Source organism: Physeter macrocephalus, chromosome 18, assembly GCF_002837175.3.
Source record: "Physeter macrocephalus isolate SW-GA chromosome 18, ASM283717v5, whole genome shotgun sequence".
Lineage (NCBI taxonomy): Eukaryota > Metazoa > Chordata > Mammalia > Artiodactyla > Physeteridae > Physeter > Physeter macrocephalus.
Window position 1 is genome coordinate 74,358,924 of NC_041231.1, and position 24,332 is coordinate 74,383,255.

The 24,332-nt window shown below is 45.2% G+C and overlaps 1 protein-coding gene across 24 annotated transcripts in view; it reads right to left on the reverse strand.

The window, feature by feature from the left end:
- MOCS1 (molybdenum cofactor synthesis 1) overlaps window positions 1-22,884 on the reverse strand; it is a 38,868-nt gene extending 15,984 nt beyond the window's left edge. For 23 of the 24 annotated variants that reach the window (XR_008615864.1, XR_008615860.1, XR_008615865.1 and 20 more), the window contains exons 1-3: window positions 22,684-22,884; window positions 14,986-15,112; window positions 13,801-13,968 (exon numbers count right to left, since the gene is read on the reverse strand). Coding sequence is in view for 15 of the 24 variants with exons in the window: in XM_055080217.1 (XP_054936192.1) it covers window positions 13,801-13,968; window positions 14,986-15,112; window positions 22,684-22,806 (418 nt within the window). In the remaining 9 variants the exon portion in view is untranslated. The remainder of the gene's footprint in view (window positions 1-13,800; window positions 13,969-14,985; window positions 15,113-22,683) is intronic. The other variant, XM_055080207.1, reaches the window with a different exon arrangement.
- Window positions 22,885-24,332: the final 1,448 nt, after the last annotated feature.

The following is a 24,332-nucleotide window of genomic DNA, read 5'->3' on the forward strand; positions in this document are numbered from 1 at the left end:
AAAAGGCATCCAAATCAGAAAGGAGGAGGTAAAACTGTCACTATCTGCAGATGATATTATACACAGAAAACTCCAAAGACTCCACCAAAAAAACCATTAGAATTAATCAACAAATTCAGTACAGTTGCAGGATACAAAATTAATAGGCAAAAATTCATTGCATTTTCACACACTAATAACAAATTATCAGAAACAGAAATTAAGAAAACAATTTACAACGTACAATTGCATCAAAAAGAATAAAATACCTAGGAATCAATTTAACCAAGGAGGTGAAAGACTTGTACACTGAAAACCGTAACATGCTGATGAAAGAAATTGAAGACAACACAAATATTGATAAATGGAAAGATATTCTCTGCTCATGGATTAGAAGAATTGATATTGTTAAAATATCCCATACTACCCAAAGCAATCTCCAGATTCAATGCAATCCCTATCAAAATTCCAATGGCATTTTTCACAGATATAGAACAAACAATCTTAAAATATGTATGGAACCATAGAAGACTCTCAATAGTCAAAGCAATCTTGAGAAAGGAGAACAAAGCTGGAAGCATCATGCTCGCTGATTTCAAACCATATTACAAAGCTATAGCAATCAAAACAGTATGGTATTGGCATTAAAAAAGACACATGGATCAACGGAACAGAATAGAGAGCCCAGAAATAAAGCCATGCAAATACGGTCAATTAATTTACAACAAAGGAGCCAAGAATGGAAAGGACAGTCTCTTCAATAAATGGTGCGGGGAAAACTGCATAGCCAAGTACAAATGAATGAAACTGGACCACTATATTATACCACACACAAAAATTAACTCAAAATGGATTAAATCTTGATCTGAAACCATAAAACTCCTAAGAGGAAACAGGCAGTAAGCCCCTTTGACATTGGTCTTGGTGATGTTTTGGACTGGACACCAAAAGCAAAGGCAACAAAAGCAAAAATAAGTGGGTTTACATCAAACGAAAATGCTTCCACACAGCAAATGAAATGAAAAGTCCACCTACTGAATGGCAGAAGATATTTGCAAATGATACATCTGATAAGGGGTTAATATCCAAAGTATATGAAGAACTCATACAACTCAACATTAAAAAAAAAAACTATTAAAAAATGGGCAGAGGATCTGATTGGACATTTTTCCAAAGAAGATAAACAGATGGCCAATAGGTATATGAAAAGGTGCTGGACATTACTAATCATCAGGGAAATGCAAATCAAAATCACAATGAGATATCACTTCACATTTGTTAGGATGGCTATGATCAAAAAGACAGGAAAAAACAAGTGTTGGAAAGAATGTGGAGAAAAGGGAACCCCTGTGCACTGCTGGTGGGAATGTAAATTGCTGCAGCCTCTATAGAAAAGAGCACAGAAATTCCTTAAAAAATTAAAAACAGAACAACCATATGATCAGCAATTCCACTTCTGGGTATTTATCCAAAGAGAGTGAAAACATTAACTTGAAAAGATATATGCATCCCTATGTTCACTGTAGCATTATTTATAATAACCAAGATTTGTCCATCAACGGCTGAATGGATAAGGAAAACGTGTGTGTGTGTGTGTGTGTGTGTGTGTGTGTGTGTAATGGAATATCATGCAGCCATAAAAAAGAAGGAAATCTTGCCATTTGTGACAACATGGATAGCCCTTGAGGGCATTATGCTAAATGAAATAAGTCAGACAGAGAAGACAAATACCGTATAATCTCACTTATATGTGGAATCTAAATAAAACCAAAAAAAAAAAAACCACACACCAAAAAACCAAACCAAACAATAATCATGGATATGAACAATACTTATCTACAAGGATGTTAATCAGTGAGCAATACATAATAAAGGGATGTAGGAAAACATCCAGATGGCCAACAACAGAAAAATGGCTAAATTATGCTTTGCCTAAATGATGATGGAATATTATGCAACTAAAAATGACTCTGTAAAAGAATAAGTTAGGATGTCGGGAAATACACATGTCACATTAAATCCAGAGGGCAGGTTAAAAACACTAGTGGAAAACTAGGTGCAAAGAAAAAAGACAGGAAGGTCGCCAAACCAAAATGTTGACAGTGGTTACAGTTGGGCAGTAGTGATACTATTTTTGCTTATCTGAAATAAACATGTATTACTTTTGTAGTAAGAAAAATGAAAGTTTAAAAATAAAAGTTGTTGTTTTAAAAACAAAGAACTTTCCTCTGGGACTCTGACAATATGGAAAATTAGTAGTAGTTTTTGGCTCCCTCCACCAAATCAACCCTGAAGAAACACAGAATCCAGGAACTTAAAAAAAAGACAATCTCGAGAAACTCACAGGAAGATAGACAGTCCTTTTGAGCTGGTATGGGGGAGGGGGTGTGTAGCCTGGGGTTGAAGGAGACTGGCAGAGAATGGAAGCAGTTAAAGGAAAGCAAGGCAGTTCAAGCTCTCTCCTTCCCCTCATCCACTGATGCCTCAGAACAATCAATGCTGTCCCCTTCCTGAAGAATTTGGTGGTAAGAGCTCCAGAGAACTAGCTTAGGAGGTCAGCTCAGGGAAGCTGCCAAAGCCCTGCTGGGATTCATCCCTCCTCCCTCCCCCTCCAAAGCCCCAGAACTGGTGGATTAGAATGGAGAGTAACTGCCTCCTTCCAAATCTGCTTCTCCCTGAGGGTTTGAAGGTGAAGGTCTGTCATATTACATCGCTCCAGGAGGTGCCGTTCTCATCATATTCTAAGTCAACAGCATCTCCCAGAGTTATGCAAGTACACAACCTGCGCTGTCCTACGTGGCCAGGTTGGTCACTGGTGGGGAGATTACAAACATGAGTGAATAACTGTGATTTTCTGGGATCTTGAGCTCACTGGGCCTACTGAAGACTAAGATCTGGCCTTAAACCTCTTCCCATTAAGCAGTGCCATACAGAATAGCTAATATCCTCAGGGGAACAAACTTACTGGCTAAACTAAGGAGACCCCTGAGAAGTACAACCAGTGAGTGCTTCCCCCACCAAAAACAAAACAAAAAAACCCCAAACACCCCCAACCCTCTATATATATCAATAGAAAAGAAATGATCAAACAGACCAAGAATGTAAGATAAACATAAATACAATAAAAGAAATAACAGAAGATATTAACAATATGAAACAAAATTTTTCATTATAAAAGGGAACAAGGGAAAGTAGTAGTTAAAAACAGTATTGTGAAAAAGAACACAAGAAATAAGTTAAATGGTAATATCAACAGAGGAGAAATTGATGAGTTGGGAGGTAAGATTAAAGGGCTCTCCCAGAAAAAAAGAGGAAGAGAATAAGATACCAAAATATATTTTAAGAACTGTGGAGGCCCTAAGTAGAAGGAGCAACATCCAGATAATAGAAGTCCCAGAAAAAAATTAAACTGGAGAGAAGGAAGTATAATAGAGTAATGAAGAAAAATTTCCCCAGATGTAACGCAAACGTAAAAGAATGAAAGGACGATTTCACTGAATGCCAACAGGACAGATGAGGAAAAGCCTATCCTAGACACATTATAGTAAAATTTAAGAAAATCAAATAACAAAGGCAACACTCTAATAACTTCCAGAGAAGAAGAGTATATTACCAAGAGCAAAACCCAGACTGACATCAGACTTTTCCCAACAGCCAGACTGACTGTAAGGAGACAATGCAGTGACATTCTTAACATGATGAAGGAATGAACCTTGAACATAAGATTTTAAAAGAATTCAAAATATTATAAAACTACTACTTTAAAACATTTTAAAAACTACCTGGTATGTCAGATTTAATTAGATTCACCATCAAAATTAGAGTCACCATTAGACCCACATCAAAAAACTTTTAGAGGAAATATTCAAATAAGAAGAGAAACAAATTCAGGAGACGCTGCAAGAATTATGGAAATTATGAATGATCAAATACCTTGGTAAAGTTTGTTGTTATGTTAAAAGGCAGAGCATATGCTTACAAGAGATACAGAGGGGCAGACTATTTGTAATGACCTGAAAGAAAAATTATAGAAAATATCAACAATACAGGTGGGGGAGGGTTGAAAAAAATCAAGGGCCTAAGAGTGTGCTAAATTTTTGCCTTGTTAGGAAGAAAAAAGGGGGAGGCTCATTTATTTAAAAGTCAAAAAGGAGGAAAAAGAAGCACAAAAAAAGTATGACAGATAAAAAAAGTGTAGAAATGAGTCCAACTATTTCACTAATTACAACAAAGGCGACTAGAATAAACTTGCCAGTTAAAAGTCAAAGACTGTCAAATTTGATCAAAGTAACAGCTATGTGCTATTATAAGAGACATATCTAAAGTATAAGAATACGGAAAGGTTTAAAATGAATAGATGAAAACAGATAAAACAGCATACTAAAGCTAAAAGCAAGCTGATACAGCTTTAGTAAAATAAAATACATAGACCTTAAGACTAAAAGTATCATTATGGAGAGAGACCTACTACATAGTGATAAAAGATCCAATTTATGAAGAAGACATAACAATTCTAACCACATATGAACCTAATAAAATCACCTCAACTATAGATAAAATAAAAGCAAGAGGACCTCTGGGAGACACTAACAAATCCACCTACTTATTTATTATTGGCAGGCCAAGCAGATAAAAAGCCAGCCAAGAGTGACATAACCAAAGGTTTGGGAAATAAAATTAACCAGCTGGATCCAATGAACAAATATAGACTTCTTCATGTAATAATTAAAGGACAAGCTCCTCAAGTATATATAAAAAACATTTATAAAAACTGCCAATATACTATGTCATAAAACAATCCTCAATAAATTTAAAAGGACAAGTTTCATAGAGATAAGATTCTCTGACCACAATATAATTATAGTTTAATAAAAATATGAATTAAAATCCTCATATTTTGAAATTAAAAACACTTCTAAATATCTCATAGATCAAAGAAAAAATCAGAATAAAAATTAAGAAATACTTAGAACTAAATGTTATGAAAACAATAGGCTACATTAGGACAGAAACAGAAATAATGAAATAGAATATGAATATACAATAAGAGGTTCAACAAGTTCAAAAGTTGGTTTGTTGAAGAATAGCACAATGGACAAACCTCTTGCAAGACTTAACAAGAAAAAGACATAAAGACACAAATAAACCACATTAAGAATAAAAAAGACAAAACTGCAAGTAAAACTAAGATAAAAAGATAATAAGAAAATATTACCAACAATTTCATACAAATTTGACACTAATAATGACAAATTTTTTAAAAAAACTACCAAAACTGACTCCAAAAGTAGAGAACTTGAATAGTACAATAACTATTAAAGAAACTGAAGCTGCAATTAAAAATCTCCCTGCAAATAAAATACCAGGCACAGACAATTTACACGTGAGCTCTACCAAACTTTTAAAGAAGTGATTACCACCAATGTGATGATGTTAGAAGGTGGAGCTTTTAGGAGGTGGTTAGGTCATAAGGATGGAGGGATTAGTGCTCTTATAAAAAAAGATCCTACAGATCTCCCCAGCATCTTCTGCCTTGTGAAGATATAATACAATGAAAAGTCTGTGACCCAGAAGAGAGCCCACACCTGACCATGTTGGCACCCTTATCTTGAATTCCAGCCTCCAGAACTGTGAGAAATCATTTGCTGTTCATAAGCTACTCAATTTGTGGTATTCTGTTTTAGCAGCCTGATATACTACCTAACTCATTCTTTGAAATTTAATACCATGGATCCGTTAAGGCAGGCATGAAAAAGAAAAATCATACACCCATTTCATTCACGGATATAAATGCAAAAACTTACATAAAATATTAACAAACTGAACCTAACAGTAGACAAAAGCATAGCAGACCACGCCTAGGTTGAGCGTATTCCAGGTACAATATCAGAAAAGCTATCAATGTCATTCAGAGTAACAGAGTAAAAAAGAAAAATCATAGATCATCCTAACACACATTAAGAAAGTGTATAATTAAAAAAACAAACTTAGTACTAGGAAGGGAACTTCATTACCTAAAAGTTATTGTGAAAAAAAAGTAATTTGTGAAAAAAACTTCTAAGAAACATCATTCTAAAACTAACACAACATTGTAAAGCAACTATACTCCAATAAAAATTTTAAAAAGAAAGAAACGTCGTTCTAAATGGGGAAACATTAGGAGTATTCTTCTATTACCACTACTATTCAACATTGTACTTGAGATCCTAGATAATGCAATAGGACAAGAAAAGGAAATTAAAGGCCTAAAGATAGGAGAAAAAATTGTCTTTAGTTGCAGATGATGTGGCTGCTAGTGAAGAAAACTCCACAGACTCTAAACAGACATATTATAGCATTGACAAGAGAGTGATAAGAATATCAAGCACGACAATAATAGAAAATACAATTTTAAACATGACACCGTAACTCTCAGGATCCTAGCATAAAGCAGAATTCATCCCAGATGGTTAAAATAAAGAATTTAATGAAAGGACTCACAAAGGTGTGGGCAGACTTAATGGTCTCAACAATGAATAATACAGCACTCAGACTAGCAACACTAGGGATCCATAACCATGCCTAGGGTCAAAAGGACCTGGGGAGGAAATTAAGTTAGGAGTCCAGTTAAGTCACCATGGAAGATTGGCTGCCCTGTAGGAGTTTTAGCTCTGAAGGGAACTTAGCTACAGTCAAAAACCCAGTGTAGAAATAGAGCAGGGAGCAGGAAAAAAAAAAAACAAAAAACACCTGATCTCATTGGCCAAACCCATCAGGAACCCAACAGGCAAGGGACCCTGGGTGATGTAGTCCCTAGGGGCCAACTACCTAGAGCAAAGAACAGGGCAAAGGAGGGAAATGGCTGTGGGAAGGTGGGGATGTGAACAAAAATGATGTCAATTCCCCCCAACTTGATACAATGCAATTAAAATCCCAACAGATACACAAACAATGAACAATCTGTAAAGGGAATTACAAAAACTATTCCATTTACAACAGCATCAGAAAGAATAAAATACTTAGGATTTAACTTAACCAAAGAGGTGAAAGACTTGTACAATGAAAACTACAAAACACTGCTGAAAGAAATTTAAAAAGACATAAATAAATGGGAACACATCCCATGTTCATGAATTGGAAGACTTAATGATAAAATGTCAATACTACCCAAAGCAATCTACAGATTCAATGCAATCCTTAACAAAATCCCAGTGATATCTTTTGTATAAATAGAAAAACCCATCCTAAAATTCATATGGAATCTCAAGGGACCCCAAATGATCTTGAAAAAGAACAAAAAACTGGAGGTCTCACATTTCAATTTCAAAACTTCCTACAAAGCTACAGTAATCAAATGTGTGGTATCAGCATAAAGACAGACATAAAGACCAATGGAATAAAACAGAGCCCAGAAGTAAATCCTCACATATACGGTCAAATGATTTTTGACAAGGGTGCCAAGACCATTCAATGGGTAAAGGACAGTCTTTTCAACAAATGGTGTTGGGAAAACTGGATATTCGCATGCAGAAGAATGCAGCTGGACCGAAATGTAAAACAATAAAACTCTGAGAAGACATAATAGGAATAAAGCTTCATAACATATCCAAGAAATCACTGCCAAATCCAATGACCCAAAGGCACTGGCAACAAAAGAAAAAACAAACTGGACTTAATGAAAATTTTTAAAAATTGTACATAAAAGACACTATCCACAGAGCAAAAAGGCAACCTACAGAATGGGGGAGATATTTGAAAATCATATACCTGTTAAGGGATTAATATCTAGAATAATAGAGAATTCCTAAAATTCAACAACAACAAAAACAACCCAATTCAAAAATGGGCAAAGGACTCAAAGAGACATTTTTCCAAAGAAGATATATTAATGGCCAATAAACACATGACAAGATGCTCAACATCACTAACCACTAAGGAAATACAAATCAAAACTACAATGCAATACTACCTCACACTTACTAGGATGGCTACTATAAAAAAAAAACAAAAAAAAAACCCAGAAAACAACAAGTGTTGGTGAGGATGTGGAGAAACTGGAACCCTTCTGCACTGTTGATAAGAATGCAAAATGGTATAGCCACCGTGGAAAACAGTATTGAAGTTCCTCAAAAAACCCAGAATTACCTCATGATCCAGCAATTCCATTTCTGGGTATAAACCCAAAAGAAATGAAAGCAGGGTCTCAAAGAAATATTTGTATATCCATGATCATAGCAGCATTATTCACAATAGCTAAAACATGGGAGCAACCCAAGTTGACCAATGAATGAATTACCAAAATGTAGTGTATTCATACAGTGGAATATAATTCAGCCTTAAAAAGAAATTCCTCAATATGCCACAACATGAATGAACCTCGAGGTTCATTATGCTAAGTGAAATAAGCCAATCACAAAAAGACAAATACTGCCTGATTCCACTTATACGAGGTTCTTACAGTAGCCAAAATCATAAAGCTAGAAAGTATAATGGTGGTTGCCAGGGGCTGGGGAAGAGGAGAATGGGAAGTCATTATTTGATAGGTATAGAGTTTCAGATTTACAGGAGACTGGGAATAGATGGTGGTGATGGCTGCATAAATGTGAATGTGAATACTTAATACCAATGAGCTGTACATTTAAATAAGTTGGTAAATTTTATGTTATGTGTATTTTAACACAATAAGAAAAGGAAAAAACATCCCAATAGAATTTTCCAGGGAACTTGATAGGCAGATTCTAAAATTTCCATGGATGGACAAAGCTTAGAATAGCTAAAGCACTGCTGAAGAATAAAAAGGACTTGCCTTATCAGATAATGGATTTATTATGAAGCTACGGAGATTAAGACTGTATGATACTGGCATAGAGATAGACAAACTGAATAGAATAGAACAGAACCCAAAACAGACCAATGCACACATGGTAGATTTATGGAGGAAGTGGGAACTATTCAATAAAAGGAACTAGAAAAAATGACCATTCACATGGAAAATAATGAAACTGGATTCCCTGAAATTATCCACAGATTAACTAAGGACTTAAAAGCAAAGAGCAAAACTTTAAATATTCTAGTAGAAACATAGGTAGCTGTTCTGACCTTGGGTGAGGTGTTTCATTAATAAGTACAAAAAGCACTAACCATAAAAGACAGAACTGACAAATTCAAGAACTACTATTGTCAAAAGAATTGTTACACAAAGTATGGCTTGTGTTTCAAATTGGAAGAAGACATTTGCAACATACATCAAGAACTTGGAACAAACCAATATGAAAGGATAAATAACCAAATAGAAAAACAGGCACCTGATATGATTTGGTATTAAAGAGAAAATTAAATATACATGGCTGATAGGTGACAAGATGACTGACCTCATTCTAAACAAGGAAGTACAAATCAAGACCACAATAAAATAGCATTTTATATCCAGTCCACTGGCAAAAGTCCAGAATGATAATACTGAATGTTGGGGAGGATCCAGAGGATCCTTATATACTGCTGGGGAGAGTGTAAAGTAGCACAACCCCTGTAAGACAATGCCAAATTGTTTGCCAAGATTAAACATTCACATATTCAGTAACCCAGCAAATTCCACTCCTAGAGAAACTGTATACCAAGACACATGAATGAGAATACAAGTATTTAAAGCAGCACTGTTTATAATATCAATAAACTGGAAACAACCCAAATGTTCACTAACAGGAAGTGTGGTATATTCATTTAATGGAACAGGAGATCGCAGAGAAAATGAACTGCAACTCTGGATGACATATGTTAATTTCAGTTGCGTCAAAAGAGTAATTCCTGAAAGGCTGCACACAGCATGATTCTTATAAAGTTCAAAAACACCACCTCATTTTTAAAAAGCAAGGGAATGATAAACACCACATTTAGGAGTGTTTCCTTGGGTGGGAGGAAGTACAGGGTAGGAAAGTCCACAGAGGTGGTTAAAGATTCTTGCCAGGGTTCTGATTCTTCCAAAAAAATTGCTGAGGTAGTGGGTTTCCTTAGGAATTCATAACATTACTGAAACATATGAATAAAGTAAAAAATGCCATGCACAGATCAATAATGAGATTATTTCACAAACCCAGGATTATGATTTAATCTAATTCTAGGTAACTAGAGTCCATCAAAAATAAAAAGAAACAAAAAACTTCATGCCATTTCAAAAACCTTTAATGGCTCTCCATTGCATTAGGCCTCTTATGGGCCCTAAGCTGTGAGAACTGGATGCTCCATAATTCATTTCTTCAACATAACGGAAGAAAGGAAGGGAGGAAGGAAGGACAAAACAGGGAAAGCCTGCAGGACTGAGTGATTCTCCAACTAAGCTGTCATCTGACAGCGAAAGTCAGTCTTGAAATTAGAATCCAAAATAGTTCCTCTGCAAACACTGCCAACACTATCACAGTATTGATACTTGTATGTTTATAGGCATACCTTGGGGATATTGTGGGTTTGGTTCCAGACCACTGTAATAAAGCAAGTATCACAATAAAGCAAGTCACATGTATTTTTCTGGTTTCCCAGTGCATGTAAGAGTTATGTTTACACTATACTTTAGTCTATTAAGTGTGCAATAGCATTAGTCTAAAAAAAATGTACATACTTTTATTAAAATATACTTTATTGCTAAAAATTACTACTATTAAGCCTTCAGGGAGTTGCAGTAGTAACAAAGATAACTGATCACAGATCACCATAACAAAAATAATGAAAGTGTTGGAAATATTGTGAGAATTACAAAAATGTGACACAGAGATACAAAGTGAGCAAATGCGTTGGAAAAACGGCACCGATAGACTTGCTCGATGCAGAGTTTGCCACAAACCTTCAATTTGTAAAAAAAAAAAACGCAGTTTCTGTGAAGAGCAGTAAAGCAAAGCACCATAAAGTAAGGTGTGCCTATAATTCCCCTCTTTTAATTTCTTTTGGAAAATCTCAAACCTTCACCATCCAACGTGGCAGCTGCTAACTACACGTGGGCATTTACATCAATGAAAATAAAGTTCCAAATTCAGTTCCTCAGTCACAATAGCCACTTGTGAAGCCCAAGGCTGGCTACCTTATCAGACAACACAGATAGAGAATATTTCCATCACCCCAGAAAGTTGTATTGGACAGCGCTGCCTTACACACAAGAAAAGGAGGGAGGAGAGGAACTTGTTCATACACAAGCCAGGATGGAGGAGTGCTGGAGCGTCTTGGGGTTGGTGGAGGGGATCACAGATGGCTAACAGAAAGCTGAGCGGTCTTCTCAGGCGGAGATCGACAACACCAGTCCCAGGGCTGACAGCCTCAGGCAGGGACCCGGAGTGACCAGGACAGCCTGTTTGGTGAAACCGGCAGCCCCTTCACTCTGTGCCCCCGGGGTGGGGTCCCTCGAAACTCTCAGCCGGGGTAGGGTCCCTTGAAACTCTCACAAGTGCTTATGAACATCCCCCTCCCTTTACCCCAGCCCTTCTTCCCTAATAGCCCCACCTGCCCTGCCCTTCGGGGTGGTTTTGCTCTGAAGAAGTACCTCTGGGGAGATCAAAGGAGCTAGGCTGGGAGATGTCAAAGTGTTAGCAAGCATAGCAGCTGCCATTCGTCTTGGAGCACTGGGGGAGGGCTTGGGGAGGGGTAGAGTTCCCACCCCCCAACCTCTGCCCCATCAGTGCACACCCTTAAAGCAAGAGATAAATCCTCCAAAGTCAGTCACTACAGCTGGTCCCTGTCCTAACCAGCATCTATGTGGTGATAAACCCTTGCCAGCCTCACGCTATCAGCCAGGACCAATAACCCAGGGCCGTCCGAGCAGGAAAGCCTGGGAGGTGACCAGCGCATAGATTAGGACACTGAGGCCCAGGGTGGGGCAGGAACCTGCACAAGTTCACATGGCCAGGGGGTGGAAGAGCCCAGAGCGGGAACAGGGCTGCTGCCTCTCCTGGCTCCCTGGCCTCCTACTAAGCAAGGTGGTGGCTTCCGTGGAGACTCTGCATCCTCCCATCTGCGCTCAGTCACCCCTCTCTGACCAGCAGTGATCACAGGCTCGCCCACAGGCCCTGGACAGAGGGCAGATGAAGTGCCCTGACCGAGGGGGCTGGGGCCTGGCAGCCAGCCAGGTTTGGCCCTTTCCTGGAACCCAGGCTGCTCTTCAGGCTCTGAGGAGCTGCCTGAACAGGGGGTCAGGTCAACTCCCCTGGGCCAGCATATGTAGCCTAGGAATGATGGCAGGATTCCAGGTCAAATGATCGGTGGGGGTGGGAGGGAGCTGGCCACAGGGAAGGAGGGAGGAAAGAGCTTGCAGGGGTCCCTGGGCCCCTCCTCGGGGCTCCCACAGCACCTGGGCTCCTCACCAGATGGCGGCAGGCTCCAGGGGCTGCTTCCGCCAATGGGCTGCGGGTCCCTGAAGGCAGGGCCTGCGGCTCACTCCCCTCTGACGCCAGCACAGTGCCGGGCACGTAAGAAGGCATTCCAGAGAACGTTTACTGAACCAGCAAGTGAGGCGGAGAGCTGGGGGCTGGGAGATCCCACCCCAATCAGCTGAAGCCAGGGCCTCAGCAGTCAAGAACATGGAAACTTATTTTCCGCGGATTCCATCTTTCACAATTAAATGCTCATGGTCTCTGCCTGACCTCGGGGCTTAGAACCAGCATATGGCAAGAGGCTCTGCTGGGCCACACACGGCACCCGCCACTAGCTGGGCATTTCCTTCTCATTTCCTTCCAAGGTCCACCTTATAAGGTACGTTACCCTCTCTGTCTGAAGGCTTAGGACGGAGTTTAAAAGTTGCTCAAGATATACTACGTGTATGAGGTGCAGCTGAGATTCACACGTGGACACGACATCCTTCAGAGATCGTATTTTGAACCACCTTCACTCATCCAGCAAACACCAGGGAGCCCCAACTGTGTGTCAGGTGCTTCCCTAGGTGCTCGAAACACAGCTATGAACAGAACCTGCCCAGCTCCGTGAGAGCTTTCATGCTAGTTAATGAGGAGACAGACAAAAACCAACCAAGTAACACCACGTGGTAGAGTAGGATCGCCACACTTCTTCTGTTAAAAGGCCAGACAGTAAACACCTTTGGCTTTGCTGGCCATATGGTCTTTGTGGCAACTTAGCTCTGCAACACGGGAGATATGTAAATGAGTGGGTGTGGCTATGTGCCAATAAAACTTTATTAATGGACAGTGAATTTAAAGTTTCATATAATTTTCAAGCACCACAAATGTTATTCTTTTGATTTTCTTTTTCAATCTTTTAGAAATATGGAAACTATTCTTAGCTTGCAGGCCGCACACACACAGGTGGTGGCCCAGTTTTGGCCCATGGGCTGTACTGTGCCAGCTCCTGAGAGACAGAGCAGCTGGGGTATGTGAGGGGGAATTTAGACAGAGCGGCCAAGGAGACCTCCCCAAGGAGATGACACTGGAGCAGACCCCTGAATGAGGCAGGCAGGGAGCCCTGTGTTCCTGGCAAAGGGAAAAGCATGTGCAAAGGGCCGGCAGCGTGAATGGAGGGGAGGATGGAGGCCAAGTGGCAGGAGAGAGGTCTCCGCGGTTGACGGGAACCAGATCACGCGGGCCTCCAAGCCCTGGTGAGGACTTCAGTCTAAATTTGACATCAAACCACTGGGCTCTGGCACTTCCTAGCTTTGTGACCTTGGGCAAGTTATTGAACTTCTTTGTGCCTCAATTCTTCACAAAATGGGAATAGTAATGGCACCTGTCTCAGAAGGCGTAGGACTCTGTGAGCATAATGCCCGAAAGGAGTGTTAGCTTCTGATATTAATATTGGAGTCCAGCTGGAGGAGGCACAAGCTGGGAGAGGTGGTGACGGCTTTTGTCAACTCACCCACGATGTCCACCACGTCCGGCCGAATGAGCGGCTCCCCGCCCGTGAGTCGGATCTTGTCTACGCCTTCTTTCACAAAGAGGCGGGCCAGGGTTAGGATCTCCTCTGTGGTCAGCAGGTCTGCCTTGGGGGTCAGAGGGACACCCTCCTCGGGCATGCAGTATTGACCTGAGGGGAGGGAGGGGACGTGGAGGAAGGAAGTGACTGCAGCGGTCAGGCTGCGATGTCACCAGTCCCCAAATCCCCCACCAGGCCACAACTGTCTCCTGAACCCCACCCCAGCCATGAGGAAAGACCCGGCCAAGTTTGAGGTGCCACAAACCCTAGGCCAGATTCTCTTTGGGGCTCATCACTCTCACCTACAAAATTTAACACCCCTTCCCCAACTGGCCTCGCTGTCCCTCAGGGCTTAAAGATGATAAATGAGGATGACATAGGGAGTCATTCAGTCAAATCAGTGAAGGGTCCAGAATTGGTCTTTTAAGATGGAACAGATTAGGTAACAACATCAGAACATCAGTACAGCACGTAATGAGTATTGTTTGGTTAAACATTTACTACACATGCACGTATTTACTGGGCCATGAAGTAAATATATTTCTTATTGTGAGCTACAGTGAGAGAAAGGAAGGAAGAAGAGAAGGAAGGAGGGAAGGAAGGCAGGACAGACGGACAAACACACTTCAGAAGTCCCTCCAGCGGTGGATCTGGCCCGGAGCACTCCGCGTGGGGTTATGAAACAAGGACTCTGTGTATTAGCCTGGCCCCAGACAACTCGTCTCATGGGACTGGGGTTGGGGTGTCTTTAAAGCTGGCACTGCTGCCTATCTCACTTGTTTACACCATCCAGCAGTCCCCATGCCACATCCTGAACCGTGGGGACCGCAAGGAAACAGGAGGGAGGGGAAAGAGCCCCGAAGAGTGGGAGATCCCAGGCCAACCTCAATCCTAAACCCAACAGCAATTCTGTTCTCCAACCTAATCCCAAGTAGAACCCAGCTTCCAGATCATAAAACTCACCCTTGACCTCTACCTTGCCCCTGAACCCCACCTGGCAAGCAAGGAAGAAGGGCGGGTGGAGTTTTCTAGAAGGAGGAATGGGGAGGATTGAGAAAGATTCCTAGACAGGGGGTGATTTCAGGGGGTACTGCAGCAGAGGGACAGGAGCCCAGGAGGGCGACTCACATCTGAGGTTGCACTTCTCGGTGAGGGAGATCCGCAGGTAGCTGTGGCGCCGGCCGAAGCTGTCGGTGAGGAAGGCAGAGAAGGGGGCTGCATGCTCCATCAGGAACCGCCTCCGTCCGGACGGCACCTGCGACAACAGGGGCTGGGGGAGAGGTGCGAGGAGAGCCCACCTGGGGAGAGCAAGCCCTCTCCCCTCGACCATCCCCTCCCTCCTCTCTGATACCCGCGCACACTGCCAGCCTTTCCATCCACATGGGCTCCGCAGTCCTGGGGGTCTGGTATTCTCCTCTTATTCACAGGTTGGGAAACAGGCCTGGAGGGAAGGACCTGCCCCCCTCCAAGGTCCCACACTCAGCCCCAGGGTGGAGGACCCCTGCAGGGGTGCAGCTGCCTACCGGCTGGGCAGCAAGGCACAGGGAAAGGCACTAAGCCCCAGCCGGGCCCCACCTCCTCCCTGTCACCCCTGCTTCAAAGGAAGCGTATCCGGGAACAGCCATCTCTAGCATCTCTTGGATGGGTCACTGGGAGGGCAGGTGCCATTTGGCACCTGGCAACCATGCCACCAGACAAGCATGTCCAGAAAGGAGGAGGGAGACAGCAGGTAGCTGAGAGGGAAGGTGGCCTGGGACACGGAAGTCACTTGTCCAACCCAGGCCTCCCATTCCTTACCTTGAGCTCGAAACGAAGTCACTCACTGTGAGGGAGGGGGTGTCACACAAGCTGCCTCCCCCTTGCGGATGGGGGGCTCTCTGGGGCCTCCTCACCACCCAGGAGGACCCAACAGGCCACACCCCCAGGAGCAGCCAGGGGCCACGCCCAGCTGGGGAGGGTAAACCCACGGGGAAGGCTCCCCTCCCACAGAAGGCCTTGCGGGGAGGACAGCACACTAGGGGGACCTGCAGAGGGAATGAGGCCACCAGCCTCCAGGAAGGGAGAATGGAGGTGCCAGGATGGCCACCACACTAACCCCGTGCCCAGATTACTTTAGTCCTTATCCTTCACCCACCCGGTGGCCAGAAGAAAGGATTAAGGACCCATTGATTGGGGTATAAGGGGAGGAGATTGCCCGAGGCTCCTCACAAGGCCCAAACTCATCCTGGGAAGAGAAAGGAGGCAGCCAATCTCACCCTTTCCTAAATCTAAACTAGTTTGCTCTCTCTCCCCTCCCCCATCCCCCCATTTAGAACACAGCCCTGGGTCATGACATGCTGAGGAGATAACTGCTCCACAGAAGTTAACAGTTTGCAAGGCATCTTAAGGTTTCCAAAGAATGTTCTCTGTTCCATCCCCACACCTAAAGGGATTATTATAACCAACTCTTGAATGGGGTCCAAGAATACCCCTGGCAGAACCAGGATCCAAATCCAGGTCTTCTGATTCCAAGTTCTAAATTCCTTCCCCTAGTTGCATAGGGTGTGTCCAAGAAGGTACACGGGATGGTACATAGGGCGGGGAGAAGTCATTTCTCTAGAATCTTTAGAACAAAGAAATCATGACTGGGGTGGTCATCCGTGAGGTCTATGGATAAGGCTCTGGACTGGGGACACACTGGGAAAGTTCTCTAACTCCTCCAGGCCTGCTCTCCCAGCTGTTAAATAAGAACACAGTTGTGGGCTAAGGCTGTCTTACTGTACAGGACTGGGCTAGTCAGGACACTGGTAGGGAAACACCCAGGATTCTCATGATCTTGTAATCTAAGAAAGCAGACCTCCAGCCCTCCTGAGGTCCAGGAAGAAGAAACATTGACTTCAGAGACCTCCTCAGCCCTGGCTACATGTTAGAACCATCTGGGGAGTTGAAGAAAAAAATTCTACTGGAGACCAGCTGAATTCAGATCTCCAGGTGCTGTGTTTTTCACCTCTCCAGGTGATTCTAATGTATAGTCAAGGGCCACTGACTGACTCAGGAGGTAGAAGGGATACGAGAGACAGCAGGGGGTGCTTCATGACTTTCCTGGGTCCATAAAATGGACCTCGCTCTGCCCACCCCAAGACCAGTTTCCCACATCCTCTAAGAAACCCTGCTCACGGCCCCGTGACGAGAAAGTAGCCGTCATTTCTCTGAACTGCAGTCTGAAATAATAACAAGTGTTCCTCCTTCCCTACTCACCCCACTGCCTTTCCACCAGTACCCTTGGGGGTGGGGCAGGGATGCTTCAGAATCACCTGTCCCATCCCAGGACTTCCCTGGTGGCGCAGTGGTTAAGAATCGGCCTGCCAATGCAGGGGTCACGGGTTCGAGCCCTGGTCCGGGAAAATCCCACATGCCGCGGAGCAACTAAGCCCGTGTGCCACAACTACTGAGCCTGCGTGCCACAACTACTGAGCCCACGTGCCACAACTACTGAAGCCCGTGCGCCTAGAGCCCGTGCTCCACAACAAGAGACGCCACAGCAATGAGAAGCCCGCGCACCCCAATGAAGAGTAGCCCCCACTCGCCGCAACTAGAGAAAGCCCGCTCACAGCAGCAAAGACCCAACACAGCCAAAAAAATAAATAAATTTATAAAAAAAAAAAAAAAAAAGAGTCCCATCCCCATCGGCCACCACAGTTCAGGAGCTCAGACACCTGGGAATCAGCAGCTATTCACAATTCAGTGATTTGTTAGTCCCTCCAGACCTCACCTCCTCACTTGCCAAGACGCCCTCCTCACCCTAATCTGCACATCCTGGGAGAGGTGGCTGGGTGAGGGAGGAGCGAAAATAAAGCCCGGAATAGGGAGCAAGTGAGAGGACCAAGGAGCATGACTCAGCAGAAAGCGGAGAGGGAGCCGAGGAATGGGGCAACCCAGAACGGAATTAGGCCCTCTGTTCTGGCCACAGGAGGGGCAGGCCAGATTTCACTTTTGAGACCTGGAGTGACCTTATCTAGATTCGTTCAGACTCTGTACAGCCAGTAGCTGACGCAGCCTCCTAAACTCTCTCTCTCTCTCTCTCTCTGTCTCTGGCTCTCTCTCTGTCTCTCGCTCTGTCTCTCGTTCTCTCTCTGTCTCTGTCTCTCGCTCTCTGTCTCTTGCTCGCTCTCTCTCCCTCTCCCTCCCTCTCTCTGGCTCTCTCTCTCTGTCTCTCGCTCTCGCTCTCTCTCTCTCTCTCTCTCTCTCTCTCTCACACACACACACACACACACACACATCTCTGCTTCCTTTGTCATATTTCCTTCTCTGACGCGGACCCCCTGCCTTCTTCCCTCTTATAAGGACCCTTGTGATAACCTGGGACCCATCTGCATAATTCAGGAAAAGCCCCCTTTATTAAGATCTTTAACTTAATCATATCTGCAAAGCCCCTTTTGCCATATGAGGTAATCTATTCCCAGGTTTGGGGCATTAGGATGTGGACAACTCTGGAGGGCCTCTCTCTCTCTCTCTCTCTCTCTCTCTCTCTCTCGCTCTCGCTCTCGCTCTCTCTCTCTCTCCCTCTCTGTCTCTCTCCGCCAGGATTGCAAACTCCTCACTTGGGTATTAACACACCTCATCCCTGCCTCCTCTCCCCTCCAACACTGCATGCCCTACTTTCCTTCTTCCATTTTTTTTCTTCCCTTTAAACTCCCTGGAGGAAAAAATATCAGCACCAGTCAGAGGAGCCCAGAATCCTGGGAGAATGACTGGGCAGATGAGACGGCAATGCCTCTTGCCCGGGAGGGGCTAGGACATGTCAGAAGCAGAACACCCTTAGCTGCTCATATTCCCCGGCCCCAGCCTGGACCAGGCCGTTTCCCCTGGGTGGGAAGCCTTCCTGCCTGACTCTGTTTCCCAGTGTCTTAGCAGGTGTCGAACCGCTGTGCCAATGAACAGACAGGCAGGTCCCTAATCCAGAGGGAAAGGTGGTGCGTGGAAAACCCAGTTACGCTGGGGTTGCCATTCATTTCTAGGCTGCTCTCTACTGTCAAAATGGTTTAGCCTCGTACAGTGGTTCTCAGCTTTTGTTGCACATCAAAATCACCTGAAGACCTTCTAAGACGTGCTGATGCCAGAGCCCCAGCCCAAAGATTTGGACTCACCTGCTCTCTGGGATGGGGCCCTAGTGGTTTGTCTGAAACGTCCCTGTTCGGCTCTGCAGCCCAGGCTGAGAGCCACTGGCCCTGCCACACCAGGACCCAGTGTCATTTTAATCCGGGGTGATTGCGGTTCTGAGCATAGGCTTTGGGAGCAGGCAAACATGAATTAGAAGCCTGGCTCTGTTACCATTCTTTAAGCCTTAGCTTCCTCGTCCATAAAGTGTGGACAATGGTCCTACCTAACTCAACCGGAGGAGTTCCTGTCACACAGTAGGTGTTCAGGAAGTGACTGCTCCCGTTCTCTTAATCTAACTCCTACTTACAAATATCCATTCATCATGTATCCATGGAGGGGCACTCTGTGTGCGTGCTGTGACTAGTTTTCCCAGCCTTGTCAGCTTCCCTCATCTTGCAAAGCCCTACTTAATGGCAGAGGGCCCAAGGCTGGGGTTTCAGACATGCTGTCACACCACTCAAAGCAGGACAAGTGGGGACTGAGCTTCCCAAGAACCACAGATACTAGTGCTACAACCAGGAACTAGGCAGCCTACCAACCCAGTGCAGACTGGGACGGAGTGGGGAAGAGTGATAGGAAAGAGTTAGTTAAGGGAGGGACTCTGCCCTCAAAGTGCCTTCTCTAATATTCACTAACCTTGGGCCTTTGATCTGAATGATAAAGGCCAACCCCCAAACAGCTCTGGAGTGCAGACACTAGAGGAGCAGAAGAAAAAGAGCACAGGCCAAACCCAAATATCAGTGGCCCTGATTTACCTGCTCTTTGGGAGGATGTCTACCCAGGGTGGCTCAAAATTAATCTCTATTAAATGAGGGGACCTGGCGAAGTGCCCAGCCCCAGGCTTTGACCTCCGCTCCCCCTCCAGCCCTACCCTAAGTGTGAGGTCTTCACACCTGTGGCTCCCAGCAAGGATAAGTCACACTTCACTGAAACAAAGCTGTTGAGGAGCTGGGAAGGTTGGAAGTCCAGGCAGCCCCCCGAAAGGTCTCCTTTCCTTCCGTGTGTGACTGCCCCGCCCCGGCCCTCCTCATGTACCAGTCCCTTTCTGCACAGCCCTCTCCCACGTGTGTTCTCTCCAGCCCCCTGAACAGCTGGGTGCCTTTGCCTGGCACAGAGTCATCCTTTCCCCTGCCCCTGCCCCAAGGAAGCAGGCCCAGGACCTGAGGCCAGCCCCTTGTCGTCCCAACAAAGCCTGCATGGAGCCTGAGAGGGAGAAAGAAGGGTGTAGTGCTTGCAACTGGGGGAAGCCCTCTGTCCTGCTGCCCCAACCAGGCCGGAGGGAGCCGTCTCTCCTACCCGCCTCCCCTTTCCACCTGCAGAAGCTCCTCGATCTGCCTGGGGACCAAGCCCATGCCCCCATCCACTGTCCTCACAGCCAGCTCCCTCGCCTCACTGCACATCTCTCCCACACCTACACCCCGACACACAGACAACACCCAGGGGCTTTCCCCCGTCTCTCCAAGCACTTCCCATCCCAAACCAGACCTCAGGGCCCCGTGTAGGGTATGGGGAAAGGAACCCTACAGGAAGGGAAGGGAGGACAGGGGTTCCAGGTGCCCCCACCCCTGCTCCTGCCAACTGACAAGCTCGGTGGATTGGTTGAACATACCTCTGAGATTCTCCTAAGGCCCTTCTGTGCCCTCCCCCACTGCGTACAGATGGGCTAGTCCATCCCACTGGTTTTAGAGACAGGAAGAGAGGAGAAGAGACAGGCCCAGGAGCCAGGTCAAACTGGGGGCAAAGCGAGCATGAAAGGCTGGGGATCCCTGTCCAGTGCTCAGTCACGTGCACCCTCACCAGACCTGTTTCAAACAGCCAAAAAATACCTGCTAACTCTACTGCCTGCAGAGCACCGGCTAAGCACTGTACCGAGAAAGGCAGGGGAGGGGAGCACCCAGCACCCAAGGAGCAACCTGTCTGCTGAGGATAACCCTGGTGGGGAATGTCCAGGGTGGGAGGGCTGTGATCAGATAGTTGACAGAATGACTATCCTGAGTGTCCAGGTGGGAGGGGACTTAGGGGACACAGTATGTGGCAATGGCAGCAAGCATAATAATTACAGCAAACGTGCAATACACGTGCACAGCACGTACATGTGCCAGGTTTTGTTCTAAGTATATATATATATATATATATATATATATAAATTATATTAACTCCTTTAAGCCCTATAACCACCTTATGAAGTAGACACTGTTATTCCCATTTTACAGAGGAGAACACTGAAGCACTGAGAAGACTTGCTCAAGTTCACCTACCTAATAAGTGGTAGGGCTGGGATTCAAACGGAGGCATTGAGTCCACCTTCTTACCTGCTAACTCTACCTGCCCTCATGGTGTAAAGGAAAGGGTAAGAGCAGCCTCTCTTCTGCTCTCCCTGCAGAAAAGAAGCAGGAGCACAAGGGCTAGAGTTTGAGCTCCGGTTCCCTTACTTTCCAGCTCAGGGACTCCAGGGAAGTTAATTTCCACGAGCAGCCTCACCTGAAAATACAAACTCTACTCACTTCACATGGTTTCTTGTGAGGACTGAGAGAGACCACGAATGAAGCCACTTAGCACAGGATGAAAGGTACAAAGTCAATTAGGGGCAAGGGGGAGAAGAAAACTTCCCTTTGCCTGAATTCTTTAAAGATCTCTCATCTTTGCTTTCCCGTTTTTCCCTCCAGGAAGTTCAGAGTTCAAGGATACTGACAAACCTCTCCACCTCCCAGAAATGGGATCTGCTTATCTGAGGATCCCGGGGGTGGGGGGAAGGGGGGATCAGATCTGGGGAAAGCAAGTCAGGCTGAGGCCCTCCCCTTGGTTGAGCAACAGCAGGTGCATGCATGATCTGACGAATCCCAGAACTTGAAGCCCTGAGCCAGGAGGTGGGAAAAGAATGACCAGATCAGCCTAGAAAAGGTGTCACCAAAAAAGAGATGCTTCTCCCCACATGATTCCCTGACAACATGGGCAAAACAAATTTAAAACTTCTTATGCCAGAAACCCCTCTGAGATGCTGTTAAGGACTGAGGGGGGCTATCCCAACCCTAAAGAGATAGCGGAGTCCCTAACCTGCAAGAGCCCAGGTCCTGACTCCTTTCTGCTCTAGAAAGAGACTGAACCCTCCTAAGGGAAATGAAGATGAAACAGAGTCAGTGAAGGACGGGTCACACAACCGTGTGACTACAAAGTGACAACTGACTACTGGCAGCACCAAGGTGACATTTTTAGTCAGTGCCACACGATGAAGTGGGGTGTCACAAAAACACCTGATCACACACAACCTCCACTGGGGGGCAGGGAGGAAAATGTTTAAAGAGGCTGGGTGTGAGGCAGGGCTGAAAGGGGTACTAATAATATCTCATTGGTCCCAGAGTCCTGCCGCCTGCTCCCCCATCTCTGGGAGTCACTCAGACCTGGAAGGGGGTTGCACGGATGGGTGGTCAGGGAGATTTTTAAGCCAGACCCCAAGGAGCGCCCCACCCCGCGACCCCTCGTTGGGATACCGGGTGAGACTGGGCAGTCTATCTAGAAAACATCATTCCACTTCTCTCTCCACCCCTAAATAAGCGCTGAGGAGTCCCTCGCAGAGGCGGACACCCCTCCCAGAAGCAGCTACCGCGGACGGGCCGGGGTGCTTCTGGGCATAAGGTGCAGCTGCCAGGCCACCCCCTCCCCAGGAAAGTGTGGATGCGGGAGGCTCACCTCCACGGCAGGTTGGGAGGGCTCCCCGGGGTGTGGCTGCGTCACCGGAGCGCCCGAGCTGCAGCTCCGGACGCTGGACCTCAGGACCCGCCGCAGCATCCGGGACACTGGCTGAGCCGCCATGAAGCCTGTCGGGCAGGGCGAGACTACACTGGGTAGCCGGCTACGGGAGCAAGCTAGCCAGGGACTCACTGCCCCGGGTCCTCGCGGCAGGGGCGTGGTGGGGGCGGGGCCCGACCAGCCAATCGGTGAGGGCTCCGTGCCGCGCGGCCTTCTGGGAGTTGTAGTCCACACCCTCTGCTCCTATCCCAGGAGGCTAAGTGTTCTAGGCCTTGCAAAGCACAAGTTCAAACTCACCCAAAGATCTTGAGTCTTTTCCTACAGGCAGCTCTGGACTTTGTGCCAGTCACACCACGACCTAAGTGCTTTAGGGCCAGGTGAATGAAATTTAAGGAGGTACCAAAAAAGTGGGTTATCAAGATAAATAATATTTTAATGCAATATTTTAAAAAGTCAGGGACTTCCCTGGTGGAGCAGTGGTTAAGAATCTGCCTGCCAATGCAGGGCATACGGTTCGAGCCCTGGTCCGGGAAGATGCCACATGCCGCAGAGCAACAAAACTACTGAGCCTACGCTCTAGAGCCCAACTCTTGAGCCACAACTCCTGAGCCCGCATGCCACCGCTACTGAAGCCCGGGCACCTAGAGCCTGTGCTCTGCAGCAAGAGAAGCCACTGCAATGAGAAGCCCGCACACTGCAACGAAGAGCAGCCCCAGCTCACCGCAACTAGAGAAAGCCCCTGTGCAGCAACGAAGATGCAACAAAGCCAAAAAATAAATAAATAAATAAAGTCAGAATCGATGCAGAAAAATCCATAATGAACAAAATACCAACATTTTATATAAAAACAATAACTGATCCTGAATGTTTATGACTTACCTAACTCCCTTCACTGTTGTCTAGGCCCTGATTGCAGGATGGTCAGCTCCCTCCTTCAAGATACACTTCTCCAGGGACTTCCTTGGCAGTCCAGCGGTTAACATTCTGCACTTCCACCGCAGGGGCTGCGGGTTCCATTTCTGGTAGGGGAACTGAGATCCCACATGCTTTTCTTTTAACCAAAAAAGTTTAAAAAAAAAAAAGATTCACTTCTCCAACTGTGCCCCCAAAAGAAGCTAACAATCTTGGCCTCTCTGTTTAAAAAAGTATGTAGTAAGAAGTCATAAAATGAGTGGATATCATCTTTGGAATGCTTCCTACACACCAAACACCATGCTAAGCATCACTTAATACTTACAATAATCCTACAGTTACTAGAATGTCAATTTTGCAACTTAGGAAACAGAAGCTTAGAGAGGTTAGGTAATTTTCCCAAAGTCACCTGGCTGATAGGTGGCAAAACTGGGGTTTAAACCCAGGACAATATGATTCCTAAAGTCAAGATTCAGTATGTATCAGGAATTGGGCGGGGTGTGGGGTGTCCCTTTTTCTCTCTCAAAATCAAAGAGCTATAGTCTTTAAGGTTTTTCATGGAATGTGCACTCAGTAGTGAGTCTATGTACTAAGAATCTTATGCTCAAATAGGCCTATCTGTTGTATCCAAAACTATCACCATGGCATTGCAAGAACCAAACACTGAATAACATCAT